This window comes from Phacochoerus africanus, chromosome 3, assembly GCF_016906955.1.
Source record: "Phacochoerus africanus isolate WHEZ1 chromosome 3, ROS_Pafr_v1, whole genome shotgun sequence".
Lineage (NCBI taxonomy): Eukaryota > Metazoa > Chordata > Mammalia > Artiodactyla > Suidae > Phacochoerus > Phacochoerus africanus.
Window position 1 is genome coordinate 82,074,792 of NC_062546.1, and position 15,591 is coordinate 82,090,382.

General features: G+C 43.6%; 1 protein-coding gene across 6 annotated transcripts in view; it reads right to left on the reverse strand.

Moving 5' to 3' along the window:
• MGAT5 (alpha-1,6-mannosylglycoprotein 6-beta-N-acetylglucosaminyltransferase) overlaps window positions 1-15,591 on the reverse strand; it is a 364,486-nt gene that overhangs the window by 142,566 nt on the left and 206,329 nt on the right. For all 6 annotated transcript variants that reach the window (XM_047772070.1, XM_047772068.1, XM_047772067.1 and 3 more), the window contains exons 4-5: window positions 4,313-4,389; window positions 3,264-3,353 (exon numbers count right to left, since the gene is read on the reverse strand). In XM_047772070.1, coding sequence (XP_047628026.1) covers window positions 3,264-3,353; window positions 4,313-4,389 — 167 coding nt within the window. The remainder of the gene's footprint in view (window positions 1-3,263; window positions 3,354-4,312; window positions 4,390-15,591) is intronic.

A 15,591-nucleotide genomic window follows, 5' to 3' on the forward strand; every position in this document is an offset into this window, starting at 1 on the left:
CAGATGTTCAATGAGGGCTCACTGATCTGAGCTCAGTGGCACAGAAAGTCTGATCATTTGCAAAAGAAGAGAGAGGAATAGGTTAATGAAGCACATTCCGCATTCTGAAAAGAGGAAAAACAGTTAAAGGTCCTGAAATGAAACACCAGGCTCCAATATTAAGTATATATGATCCATTATGTCTTTATACAGCCCAGTCTGTTCCCCGCTCCTCTCCATTTACTGCCACCAGAATCTGACTTTTCTCTCAGCTCTATCCTTCCTTCACTGTCAGTAGAGGTAGGGTGGCAGTGTCTATCTTTTCTTTTTGTCTTTTCTAGGGCCGCGCCTGCGACATATGGAGGTTCCCAGGCTAGAGGTCTAATTGGAGGTGTAGCTGCTGGCCTGCGCCAGAGCCACAGCAACACAGGATCCGAGCTGTGTCTGCAACCTACACCACAGCTCACAGCAATGCCGGATCCTTCACCCACTAAGTGAGGCCAGGGATGGAACCTGCATCTTCATGGATGCTAGTCACATTCGTTTCCACCGAGTCACGACAAGAACTCCAGAGTGGCAGTTTCAAAGGAAGGGAACCAGGTCCTATTTCACTGTGGCCCCTCTCCTTCTGGACCATTCTCCCACACCTTCCCAGCTCGGGCTCTGGTGATCAAGGTCCAGCCTGGAGTGAAAATGTCAAATCCTCTTCTACCCTCACCATGGGGTCCTCCCCAAGATGCAGACTCTCAGGAAGGCAAGAAATGAGCTCAGCTTGTCCATCACGAAGCCCAGGTAGACTCTGGCTAACTGGAAATGGGAAAGAAACCTTTGAAAACTGAACTAAATGAGGAGCTTTTTTCCTCAGGGCAGGAAAGGTGCCTCTAATTGACTTCTCACTGGAGTGAAGGTTCACCCATAGCCCCAGGCCTTACTCTTCCACAGAAGAAAATGAGAAGGCTAGCCCCGAGCCACCTGAGCTCCAAACATACTCAAATAAACGAGCTACACGATCAATTTGCCAGTAGCCTGCTAATGAGGAACATCACACACCCAAAACTCCCAGTGCTTTTCATTTCCAAGAACTTATGTTAACTATCACTAAATCTGACAGTTTCCATGATGGCCCCTGAGTGGCCATGGAACAACCTTGTCAACACCAAGTCTGACTGGAGCTTATAGAGGAAGGAAGTAAAGGTGTAGGAGAGGGACAAACCATACGATTCCAGGTCACATGCCCTAGAGCAATACTGTTTTGGACTCCATCTCTAAGAGCTGTCCCTGTCTCCTTATACCAGCACGGAGAGGCGTCTGACTCCTATAAGGAGAGCTATGGCAAAAACAAACATTTCATTAAGCCCCAGAATGGAGGCTTTCTCCTTTCTGCATAGCATCACCAGGGAGCAATCATTAACTACTGGTTAAACAGCATTGGTACCCAAAACCAGGGGGCACAAATTTAAAAAATGGCAGCCAAGAGACTGGCAAATGTACATCCTCAGAAATGAGGTAGCATCATTCCACAATCCCCTAGGGTGGCTGCCCCATCCACAAGGGGTAGCAAAGGAAGCCAGGGGGTTTTCATTCCCTACTAAGTTATCCCCCTGTAGTGGGCCCTGGACCCAGTCTTAACCCCACCTCATCCCTCCATCTTCCTAAAGGTGAGATGGAGATCACTGAAGCTTATCACAAATTCCATGAGGTCTGGAAAATGCTCTGCAACCCTTAACAAAAAGCTGCTCTTTAAATTCAAGGGTACAAATGAAAAGGAAGCTCAGATAAAGAGGGAACAAATAGGGAGAGTGAGTAATTCAGACTGTAAGTAAATAGCTAACTCGGCCAATAAGCACATGAAAATACGGTCAATGTCACTAATCAATAAGGAAATGCAAACTACAACCAGAGTGAAATGCCACCTCACACCCACTGACAGCCACTAAGGAAAAAAAAAACAAAACAAAACCAGAAAATAACAAGAGGATGTGGAAAAGTTGGGACCCGTGTGCACTGCTGGTTAGAATGTAAAATGGTACATTCGCTATGGACAAGAGTTTGGTGGTTCCTCAAAAAATTACAAATAGAATTACCATATGACCCAGCAACTCTGCTTCAGGATCTGTACCCCAAAGAATTAAAAGTGGGGTCTCAAAAGATTTTTGTGGACACCCACATTCATGGCAGCATTATCTGCAACAGCTAAGAGGTAGAAGCAACCCAAGGGTCTGCTGACATGTGAAGGGGTAACACAATGTGGTCTAACCATACAATGGAATGTTATTCAGCCTTAAGAAGGAAGGACATTCTGACTCATGCTACAATGTGGATTAACCCTAAGTACACACTAAGTGAAACAGGTGATCATAAAGAGAGAACTGCTGTCTATACCACTTATAGTAATACTTGGAGTCATCAGGGTCATAGGGGCAGAAAGTAGAATGGTAGTTACAGGGGTTGGGAGAAGTGGGGGTGGGGTGGGGTGGAATTATTGTTTAATGGGAACAGAGCTACAGATTGGCAAGACCAAGAGTTCTGGAGTGGATGAATGGTGGTGATGATTACAATGTGAATGTACTTAATGCCACTTAAAGTTAAGCTGGCAAATTTTTATTGAAATATAGTTGATTTGATTTACAATGTTGTGTTAGCTCCAGTGTAAAGTGATTCAGATATATATATATCTACATACAGATATATATAGATACATATTTATACATGCCTTTTTTACATTCTATTATAGGTTATTACAAGATATTAAGTATAGTCCCCTATGCTATACATTAGGTCCTTGTTGATTATCTATTTTACATATAGTGGTGTGTATTATTTTAATCCCAAACACCGAATATATCCCTCTTACTCCTTCCTTTTCCCTTTGGTAACCATAAGTTTGTATTCTATGTCTGTGAGTTTACTTCTGTTTTGGAAATGAGTTATTTGTATCATCTATTATTTAGATTCCACATATAAGTGATATCACAGGATGTTTGTCTGTCTGTATGGCTTACTACACTTAGTATGATAATTTCTAGGAGATGGCAAATTTTGTTATGGGTATTTTACTACAGTTTTTTAATTGGGAAAAAATTAAATAGTGTATTCATAATGTTTTCCCTCAAGGAAAAAAAAATGATGCTATTTGGGAGCAGAGGAGAGTAATGAAGAAGCAGTCATACTTCCTTCTTTTATGTCAAAACAATGGCTATTTTGAAGCTTTTCAAATTTCAGGCTCAACTATGACCACACCAACCACACACATCCATCCCCCAAAGCCCCAAGAAGTGACTCACCTCACTGAGGTAAATAAAAAAGGAGCAGGTGGACCCATCCACTCCGTAGTCTGCGTAGCAGGGGTCCGAGCGCCACATATCTTTCATCCACTGAAACAACCAGGGGAGGTAAGAACATTTATGAGCAGCCCTTAGGTGTGGCCTGAGCTCATGTCAGAACCACAGATGCTCAGCTCTTGGATGACCCTGGCTGGAGCTGAGCATCAGCTGAGATGCTTAGAATGGCCATGAGACACGCCAGGCAGTAAAGCCCAGGAGAAGTGACAGCAAGGAGCATCTCATCAAGAGCAGTGCCTAATGGGCCTTGGCATCAGTCCCCTCCCTGGAGAACCACAGTGTCACCAGCCCCAGCACAGTACCTAGAAGAGAGTACATGGACGAGGGTGGAAGCCCAGAGTGTGTGTGTGTGTGTGTATGCGTATGTATCCCCCAAACAGAGGCATGTAAAGGTTCTGGGGTTTGGTCTCACCATCTGATTCGACACTTGAACAGAAACTTTTCTCTGAAAGCCACTGAGCAGGGAAGGGGTCGCCTCAAGGGCAGGCTATATAAATGGGATTTTAAAAACTGTTCAGAGTCAAAGATGGCCAAGAGTATCTGGGTACTCAACTGCACATGCAAATGTGACATTTAAATCACAATCTGGAGACTTCACAGTAGAGGCCCAGGGACCTGGGGAGTGGCGAGCCAAACACTTAATGGCAGGCAGCTTCTTGTCTTTAGCCCTCGAAAGATCACCAGCTGGAGGATGGGAAAGAGAGGGGGAAGGCAGCTTCTAAGCCACAGCAGGTGTCTGAAATGGCCCAGGCACTTTCAGTCTGACCAGTTAGTCACTGTTGACTAACCCTGTGGAGCTGGCATAAGCACAGAAGGGCTGTCATGGCCACAGGCCCAAACTGGCAGGACTAAGGCGCTGCTTAAAAGACTCCCTTAGAGGGCTCACTGGCCCATCTGTTTTGCTGGGGAGGAAAAGAGAGGGGAGGGCAAGTAAGGGGCTGTCAGCGCACATTAAGGGAAATAAGAATGAACAGACATCACTTCTGCCTTACCTTGATTTTCCCCTCGCAGTGGGGATAGCCATCCATAGGAGGCAATATGCATTTTTCTTGAGCTCCATTAATGATATCTGGAAAGGAGGAAAAAGAACAAAGGATACCATGAAGTTTGTTACCAGGGAGGGGCAGAGAGAGAAACAGAAAAAAGAAATCTATCCTGGGAACCACACTCTGACCCCTCCAGTTGGCAACACTTCCACTGGTCTGCAGCGAGGACTTGACTCAACCACAGCCCACCTCCAGGATGGCCAAGACCTATGTTGTGTGTGGCCCAGCTTGACAGGGTGAGCCAGGCCAACTGGTGTGCCTGCTTGGAAATCTGCAACTGGGAAACTGAGAAACCAATCGAGTGGGGAGCGAGAAATGAAGCCATGAAATTATGAGGGTCATGGGGCTCAAACCAAGGCCATGAGCAGCTTCATGGCATGTGCTTGTCATTTATATGAAGAATTTTTAAAAATGACACAAATGAAATTATTTAGAAAACAGAAACAGACTCACAGACATAGAAAACAAACTTATGGTTACCAAAGGAGAAAGGAATAGCCTAGGAGGTTGGGATAAACAGATATATAGTACTATATGTAAAAAAGATAAACAAGGATCTACTTATGGCACAGGGAACTAATTATTTCAATACCTTGTAATAACCTATAATGGAAAATGAATCTGAAAAAGAATAGATATATGTGTATATGTACAACTGAATCACTTTGCTGTACACTTAAAACACAACATTGTAAAATCAACTATACTTCTATACATGGGGGAGGGGGCAGGGAGGGGAGTGTACAAAGACATGTCCTAGAGCTGAGGCAGCCAGCAGGAGAGAGAGGTGAACAGACCTGGTGTCCAAGGAGCAGAAAGCCAGGAGATAACACCTGCAAGGTGTCGCATCTTACAGACCCTGTTCTTAAATTTCCACCAAAGATCTTATTCTTCCAACATCTCCTCCCAATAAACTCCCTTTCTACTGGCAAGCTCCAGGGGATTCCTTCCTCTTGTAACTACAGAGTCAAAAACTAAAAAGAATGCCTTCAGGAAGCGTATGGTTTAGTGCTGGACAACAGACAAACCGGTAAACAACTGAAGAGCAGCGTAAAAGGTCTTATGTTAGGGCAGAGCAGGGGAAAAACACTCGCCCCCGTCTCTGAGGGTCAGAGAAGGCTTCCTGGAGCCGGCGACATCTTAGCTAAGATGCGAAGAGGAAGGAGTGAGCCAGGCAGAAGGCCAAGATTAGAGATGATGTTCAAGGAACTGTCCAAGTACAGGACCTGGTCTGGCTGCGCTGAGTGAGTGTGAGGTACTGCGAGTCAGGCAGGGCCCAAACCAGAGGCTGCAAGCACCGTAATAAAGATTTTGGTTTTTGTGCTAAGGCGTGGCTGGCAGACCACTGCAAGGTTTTAAGGAAAAGACGGTTATGATAAGATTCTTGTTTAGGAGTGATCATTTCAGCTGGAAACTAGGACAACGTTAAACCCTTTTTTGGACCAACTACATCTTCTGGTCATGCTTGGAAAATGTCCACATTATTCACAGAAGACAGTTTTCTATACAAAGTACTAAAGGGAAATTAGGTCCTAAACTACAATGTCCTTTGACAGTGCTATTTAAATGATGTTGATAGGTGCTAGGGCTAAAACAGAAGTTAGTGCTAGGCGGGATTTTCATTGTACCTGTTCCTTGAAAATCAGTTCGCTTGTTAGTGTAAAACAGAGATTCTGGACCTCGTGATTCAGCATTTTCAATGAGCACTTATTCTACTTGCTAAGGATAACTAGAGCATAAAATCAATATCCTCCTTTTCATAGATTGGAGGCAGTATCATTTAGGAGTTAACATGGAAGCTACTTAGCTTGGTGAAACCTCTATTTCCCCATCTGTAAAATCAGAATAACTGCACCTCTATTTCTCACTAAGTTAACATTTGTTATAAAAAAAAAAAAAAAAAAAAAAGCCTGGTCTGGTGCTCTCATCAGCTGATGCCACAGATCACAGCAGGTGCTTAAAGGTTGGCATTTGCTATATAATTCCAGACAACTCTCATTCACTATACCCACGAAAGCAGTATTTCAAATGCACAGCTGCTTCTGGAAATGCATTCTCTGTGGTATTTAAAAACTGCAGGCTTGAGTAGTAGATTTCCCCTAAAGCTCCCCCCATCTCTCACTTGTACAGGGACAGCTGGCTCCAGAATCCCCTGACAAAGAGACAAGCTGCCTTCCCAGAAAACAAAGGTGCTTTCCAATGACTGCCATTCCTGTCACTATTTTAAATTCCAATTTTGCCAGTACTTAATAAGAAAACAGGAGGCATCAGAGGTTCTGAGAAATTAAGCAGAGTCTAGGACAGCCAAGGGTTGGGGTAATCAGACTTATAAGGGGATCCTTAGGGGAAGATGCCCCCTTTCTTCACACACAATAGGTATTATTCTAGCTCCAGATGTTCAGAGTCAGAGCTTATTGAAACTAGATGAGTTGAGGTATGGAAGTGTGGGACAGAGAGAAACCACCTAATGATAAATAAACCAGCAGGTCTATGAAGGCCAGAAGGCAAAGCCTGCTTGCTGGCAGTGGGAGTCCTTTTCATTAAGAATTTCAAGGAATAAAAATAGAGTCTGCCAAGAGTCAAAAAACTTTTTCTGTAAAGGGCCAGACTATAAACACTTGAGGCTGGACAGGCCACCCTGGGTTGTAGCAGAAAGGCATTCACAGACAATAGGGGGGTGACGGATGTGGCTGTGTTCCAATAAAACTTTGCTGGGGACATGGCTTAAATCATCAGTGTCGAAAAGTGAGACACATGAACACGGGGAGATCTTGACAAGGCTCTTTACTTCTGCAGAAGGGCACAGGTACTCAAAAAACAAAAAACAAAACAAAACAAAAAAACCTCAAACAAAGAAGAAAAGTCCCTCCTTATTTATCCCTAATGCAGGTGATGTACCTGCCCCCTTCCCATTGGTCAGGTCAGGGTGCACATTCTTCTCACTTGGCTAATTTGAAACAAATTGTTACTGGGAGAAGAGGGACATGGGGCAGGGGGGTGGTGGTTGCAGGAAGGCGTTTCGACAGAAACCTGAACAAAATGAAGTAACCAAGATTTTCTTTGATAGAAAAGACATGTTACTTTCCACAACTTTATTTACAAAAATAAGCACAGACCCCAGTGTTGGCTATGCTAAGAGATTCCCCAAAGGGGAAAGACCTGCTGAACTGACTTTAAGGACACCTGCAGGCACTCCCCTGCCAAGTGTGCCCTTCCTGTCACCTCTCCACTCTCCACCCACTTAAAGCCATTCCTCCTTTACAGCACAGGTCGAGCATCTCCATCCAGGAGAGTCCCAATCCCTCTCCGCATGCTGAAATACGGATCGAGAATTGAGTTAGGATTGACATTGTTCATGTCCCTCCACAGCAGTGAACCATCCCGTTCTTTAGTTTGCATCTGTCCATCTCCCCTCCTAGGATGTGAGGATGCTGTGAGAAGGTTATGTCTTTCTGCACCATGACGAGGCACTCAGTAAATACCACCGGACTGAGGAAACACACCCACGTTCTTCCTGCACGCCCTCAGGGGGAACGAGACTGAGCCAAGACACCTGCCAGGCCAGCATTCCTACTCCTCTTCCAACCAGCAGTGTGTCAGCTAATCCAACAGGGTCTCCTCTGCACCTCCTTGACCTTATGAGGAATTTTCTCGTTATTTGGTTGCACAGTGATGAGTGTGAAGAGACAGTGGCTTGAGGGGTAGGAGGGATCTGTGAAAGGGAGACTCAGGAAGTGCCAGCCTTTCCTTGGAACATGGGGTCGAGCTGCTCTGAGAATCCAACGGCCAGTAAGTCACCTGAGCAGGACCCTCTGCTACTTCCCAGCCGGAGGAGTTTCAGCACACCTTATAGGACCACTCCCCACCTTGTTTCCATCACAGTGACAGAATCATGATTTTATTAGTTTGTGTCCACAGAAGACGTTTCTACCTGTCAAAGAGCCTCCCATTTAAGGGTTAAAAAAAAAACAACTAAAAATTCATGCCCAAAGAGGTTGATACAACTACTTCTCAGAAGACATTTAGCTTATTGCACATGAGGCCCCTTCAAAAAAGGAAAGAGAATTCTGCCAAGGTATGTTACTAGAACCTTCTAGACGGTTCTAGTAACATACCTGTTATTCACCCCACATGTCAATTTATTTTTTTCTTAACGGTGAAAAGGCAAGAGGAAAAAAGATGTTCATATAAGGAAAGAAGCTCAGCTCTTACTATTGTTTAGGATTCAATTTCACTTCTTACCTTGTATACCAGCCCAAGTTGCATCTTGCAATGAAATCTTAACCTTGGAACTGATTCTATGGCACCATTAACAGGTATTACACAAAAGGCAGGATACTTTGGTGTGAAAACTTGGTTTTATCCATGTAGTAAAGGTCAAATATTGGGTTTAATCTAAGAGAACACATTTCTTATGATCAAAAATGCTTACAGCTCAGGAAGAACACATGTACAGCAGGAACAGATGTGGCAAAAGATGCCATAAACACAGTCAGAGTGGGGTGTTCCTGTCAAGCATGGAGCCAGATTCTCCCTGACAGTCCCAACATCCATACATAGATTGAGAAAGACACATGGCATTTCAAATACACATTTGGAAGCGACAGAGACAGGGATATGGAACCAGACGGATAGATGTTTTTACTCATGCTTTCCTCTGCCCAAGGAAGGAAAGAAAGTGGGAGAGTAGGCGGGCAGGAACAAATGGTAAAGGCGGTCTCAAAGGGACGGTGAGTAATACAGGAAATGAAGGTGGATGATCATGACCTCCCTGGATATATTACCAGCCTTTCTAAAGTGCTGGAACGTACATTATCACATTTTATATTCACCACATCCTCCTAGAAGAGGAAGACAGTGACCTCATCTCATGGTTTGGAAAAGAGAAGCCTCAAAATCCTCAGAAACTACTTCCAAACCTAGCCCACAGTCACTTCGAACATCTCTCAGAAGCCTGCTGATGACCATGTGCTGAGATGTCAAAGCTGCATCCTTGGAAGACACAGTCCACCTGGAGGAGCTCTCCAGGGCTTGGAGGGAGGGACTGCCTACAGCAGAGCAAGGCACACATCAGCAGAGCCCCCTCTCCGGGTTCAGCCTCTTAGAAGGGGGAATAGCCACCCTTGGGCACCCCAGCAACTCTATAGTATTTTTTCAAACAAATGAATGAACAAGTTTAACAGAAGGATGAAGAGCCCTGGTTTCAGAGAAGTGCAGGTAGAAGAAAGAGACACTGAAGGCAGCAGCTGGGAGGTCCTCACTGGGAATCACTGAACCAGGAACTCTGAGTTCTGGACCACACACTAAACAAACCAAAGGAATCTGGGTCCCACGTGGTGAAAAAATGGTGGAAGGAGCAGCACTGAAACTCGAGTCATTTCTGATGCAGGGAGGGAGGAAGTGGCCTGTTTACCCTAAGAATGACTGATTTTCATACCTAATTGGTATTAAAAAGAGAGGCTGACAGTTTTGTGCACTATGATCTTTATGAGTCATATGTTACCTATTCTGATATGTTTGCAAATCAGACCCAAGATCCACTGGGACCACACAGGATACCTTTATCTTTTAGCTGCTCAGTTCAACACAACTACATCGAGAAGCTGCTGTATTTTTGAAGTCATCAACTATGTGCAGCATCACCTATGACAAACTTATTTCAAGTTAATGATCACCATTCTTCACTCTGATGAACAAAAGAAATCCAGAAATATGGTTATAAAAAGAGGCTCAAAACAAACAAGGCTGGCAGTGAGGTATCACTTTGAATCTGATTCCGCCAATGATCGTGGGTGGCACCACCTGTAAGAAGCTCGACCCCATACTCCTGGGTGATGATGATAACAGGAGGACATGAGAGGAGTGTGGATGTGTGTGGAGGGTGGCAGGGGCTGAGGGGGACACAGTGGGGAGAGAGAGGTGTATTTGTAAGTGAGCCCCCAAACTTTAGAATGAAAGCTGACCTCCCAAGAGAGCCTCCTTTGTCAAGGGTCACATTTCTGCATATTAATTACAGCAAAGTCAGCATGTGTTTGAAATGGAACTTCTTTTTAAGAACTTGTAGAACACAACCATTAATTTTTTATCTAGAAAAGGCATCTGTTAGCTTAAGGGCATCTGATTCCCTCATTGACACTATTTTAAAGAAGGGGGCAGGGGAGAAGAAGAAAAAGGAGCTTTAAAGAACTCTCAGAAACCTCAGAAAACACGACCATTTTCCACCCCTGGAAGTTTCAGGAAACCGAGCTCAATCTCCCTATCCTTTGCCAACAGCCAGGATAACCATCTCCTAGCACGAGGGTTTGATTCAGCCCAAGAGCAGCCCACACATATTGCCTCTCCAAAGATAAAGGGTCTCCAGTGATTCTGTTCTGGGTGTAGGACAAGGCCGTGTTTCTCTGGGAACACTGGATAGAACATGCAGCCCCAGTTATCAGATGGCCCCTGCAGGGTGTCCACGTGAGGACTGTGCCAGCCGGGTGCTGACTCCATCTCTGCGCTCAGCCTGGAGCCCACGGCTCTTGCCAGTACCTCCATCAGCCAGCCTAGTGTCAGGAGTTAACAGCAATACATCGGACAGCAAATCAGCCATGGTAAAATAGAATCTCCCATTAAAAATGACCTCACCAGTCGTTCTCAGCTTGGCAAATATTCATTTAGGGCCACTTTACTTTTGCATTATGAAAAAGTGATTTAATTTCTGGAAGTGAATCGTGTACACCTATTCCAGACCCAGGGCCACAGCTATAGGAAGTTCTCTTCCCCCGGAGGAGCTTGGCAGCCATGACTGGTAAAGATCATGTCTCACTCAGCCACCAGGGATGTACACTAGGGACCATGAAAAGAATTGTTGGTATTTTGTTCGTTTTGTTTTGTTTATCGACCTAAGAAGCTAGAAGTGCAATTACTGTGCCAAAGAACTTCAGACCTGCAATATCAGGAGCCATATTAGTGAGCTGTTGACTTTTTCTGATTCCGAAGAAGGCCTAGAGAGATAAGTGGCTGCCTCCTTCAGTGACTTAGCAAAATTCCCTGATTACCTCCCATGCACAAGGCAATCTGCACGTTCAACTCAGTCCTCTGGCTTCTGAGTCAAGAGTGTTTCTACTACATTGGCTCTAGGTATTAAAAGGCACAACACCACTGCTGCCACCATATTCACAATCTTCACCAGCAATCTGAAGAGCCAACACTGAAAAATAAAATGACCAATTCTTACTCCTCTCTGAGTAGGCACCTCCCAGGGCCCCAGGGACTTGCTCAAAACCTGGAGCTACCCTATTGCTCATAAGAAAATCCTGTCAGTATAACGGAAGTCAACAAGAAAAATCATATTCAATGAACAGTTTTTCAATTATGCGTGGCTTTCCAAGAATGGTACTCATGTGTAAAAAGAGTACAGTTGGAGTTCCTATTGTGGCTCAGCAGAAACGAACCCAGCTAGTATCCATGAGGATGTGTGTGGGTTCAATCCCTCGGGTGACTTTAATCAGCAGCCACAGTGGAGAACAGAATAAGTGGTGGAGTAAAGTGAGTACACGGAAAAAGAGGAAAGGCCAGAGATGGAAAAGAGTTTGTTATCTGTTTCAACCTTGAGTGTCCTATGGAGACAGGAAATCCACCCCTAAGGGTAGGGCAACCAATCAAGACCCATGTCTCAGAGGGTGTGGGAGAGGCGAGAGGGGCAATGGGCTAACGCAGCAGACTCACAGCAGACTTGACAAAGGGCAGAAGAAAACGTGGTGGGAGGGTGAGCTGGCACCGGACACTGCAGAATGGCAAAGTCCACCCTTTCCCACTGTGAACTGGGAGGGTTGGGTGCAGTGGCGCTGTGGCAGCAAGTGCTCTTTGAGAAGAAATACACGGAGAAAACATGAAAACCGAGGGAAAAGGAGAGCAATGGCCACATTTTGAGGATGCAAATTTGACCTTGTGGACTTTTCAAGATACTTCTGCATCACATCTTTATCACTGAATAGAGTTTATACCTAAAGTTATAAATGGGGAAGGAGTGGAAAGCTGTCTTTCCCTAGTAAGGAAGCTTATGCTGTTTTTTCCCACCCAGGATCTATAAAAATAATTATGAGTGTTTAACCCCTTTTCTTTGATTTATAGCAGCTTCTAATCATCCGTTTAGATTTCATTAAACTCTCACTGATGCCTACTTCTCAGGTAATCAGTAAATTCTTTTCAAATTTTCAAATCTGTTGCCAAAATGACATCGCAGAAGCCTCTAAAGTTGTAAAACTATGAAAATCTGTCTTTATTAGGTAGTTAATGCAGCTGCATGGTTTATCTCAATGTTGCTAAGAGATCCTCAAAGTTTTTGTGACAAGAAACAAATACTTTTTTCTTCCCCCCTCTTTTTTCCTTGTACCTACATGAGATGACAGATGGATGTTGACTACACTTATTGTGGCATCATTTCATAATATACGTAAGTCAAGTCAGTAGGCTGTACATCTTAAACTTACACAGAGTTGTATGTTAATTCTATCTCAACAGAACAAAGTCTTGTCCATGCTTCAAACAGTAGGCCAATAATCCTCCCCTGAAATGCCATCTCCCCTCCCAGGCCACCATGCTAGATGCCCTCTCATTACGAAGCAAGCTCCTCCTGGAATTAACACTGTCAAACGTTCCAAGAGAAAACAGCCCCCTGGGTCCCAGCGTTTGAGTACCTGACCACATTCCACCCCTGCAGTGGAAACTGCAGCAAAGTTGAACACAGATGATGGATCAAGAGGGTAGGAGCATCTAACAGATCTCTATGGGGATTATTTCTCTGCTGCTTACCAGGGAACCATCTGGCCAGGTTACTGGACCTTCCTGAGCCTGCATCCTCAGGTGACAGAGGCAGTACAACTTTCTAACATGTGAGTTACCCTTTCTGTGCCAAGTATTGTGCCTGACACTTATTTGTTGCCTCATCTCACCCTCAGGCTTCAAAGTGAAATAAAAAATGCTAAGGGAGATAAAACCATAAGAAAGATACCTACGTTATACTGAAATATCACATACTAGCTCTCATTCACTCAATTCACCTCTTGGTTCAATATACTTGTTGTGCTGTCTGTATATTTCTGTGTCTGTGTTACCCATCTCTGATTCATTTTATGTCACGATTCTTGGTGGAGTGTAAGATAAAGCCAGTGCCCCAAATGCTTTGGATTTATGGAAGGAAAAAAGTTCAAGTCTTTTTAAATGAATAGCACAAAGACATGTACTGTATATTTAATAGCTCTGGCACTGAAAAATAAAACTGGGTTTGCAATATGATTTAAGTAATCAGAGTTCTTTTTATGCATAAATCTGTATGTATTCATCTCTACGTAAATACAATATTCTATAAGCTCATACTTAATTTCTGCTATCATTTCTTCTGCAACAAAATGTTCTTCGGCATTCTAAATAACAATGCGAGGGACATCAAATGTTCCAAATGGTTGTTATTTTATGTATCCAGTTATAATAAATGGCCAGAACAGTAACTAAACTGGGAGAGTGCTAGTTTTATGCATCAAAAACAAAATACCAAGTTAAAAAGGTGTCATACTTTCAGAAAAAAAGTTTCTAAATGTAAAATTTTTATTTATTTAATATTGGGGGGAGCTGCATCCATGGCATACGGATGTTTCTTGGCCAGGGACTGAATCTGAGCTGCAACTGCAGCAACGCTGGATCCCTAACCCTGCTGCATCACAGTGGGAACTCCACCCATACACAATATTTTTAAAATAAGACACAGTACTGACAATTTTTAATGTATCCTCAGCTGTCAATTTAGATTTAAGAAAAGATACTGAGAAGATAATGTTGATGGCAGACATTAAAAAGTTAAGATTATACTTGCCAAATGTCACCACAGTTTCAAGTTGGGAGCCTAAGTTGATTTTCACACCTATTCTCCTTTTTCAGGAAACAAGGCAGGGCCTTTCATAACTTCTCCTCTTCTCTCAGGCAGTTTATTGAAGCTATTCTACTGTAAAAGTGACAGGCCCCTGCAACATGGAGCACACACATTCCTCATCCCCTCAAACGACAAATGGTGCAATTTTTCTTCTAAAACACAGTTAAGTGCAGCTCACACATTTCAGACTATTCTTATCAAACTGTACAAGCAGTTGGGGTTTGAATTTTGTTAAGAAAAAGAAAAATACATACACCATTTATGTATGTCTGTGCATTTGTATTTCTTAATTGAAACTAAAACCACAAATAAAGCAATGCGGAATTAATAACTGTAGAAGACTGGCAATATCCCTAGGCTATTTTGACTGTACAAAATGCCCAATAGGTGTGTCCTCTCCCCAGCACACAACACCCCTATTTGAATTACCTGTTGGAAGCCTTTTTGTAGGTGTTGGTAAAGGACAGGGTTTTTGTTTTGTTTTGCTTTTTTGTCTTTTGTCTTTTTAGGGCTGTACCCTCGGCATATGGAGGTTTCCAGGGTAGAGGTCGAGTCAGAGCTGTAGCTGCTGGCCTATGCCACAGCAATGAGGGATCCGAGCCACATCTGCGACCTACACCACAGCTCACGGCAATGCTTGATCCTTAACCCACTGAGTGAGGCCAGGAATCGAACTCACATCCTCATGGATACTAGTGGGGTTCATTAACTGCTGAACCACAATGGGGACCCCACGGACAGGGGTTCTGATTGGACACACAGATATTTACAGGCAATGAGAAAGTGCTTTGATTATTCTTTTAATGGGAGACCAAGATAAATTTGTTTTCACTATCTCATATGAACTAAGTTATTCATCTTCTTTTGGTTGCTTGGTTATAGTATCCCTCTTCCCTTTTTAGGATGGAAAAATAAATTGTGAGTTAATTTAGAATTAAGATGACACCCTGATAATAAGTTTTTGGTACTACATAAAAAAGAACAAAAAAAGCTTAAGGCCTAGAAAATTGAGAACATCCACAAGTACATCAAACCCTTGGGAAAAAGTTCTAACAAAGGCTGAGAGCTACTTCATTTTTAGATCTCATTTGATGTATCCAGAGTTGCATGAAATCCACAAGCCCACTGGCATAACATACATGCTATGCCTTCTAGATATGTTCTTGGATAGGAACTATCTCTCATAAGCCAGACTGTCTTATAATTTAATGCCCTTTCTCTCCCCTAGCCGTTAGTGGGTTTTTCTTCCTGTGGAAAGGAATCATGCCTGGTTAAGACCACGTAAATTTGGACAATGATACACATCTTGTGAAGC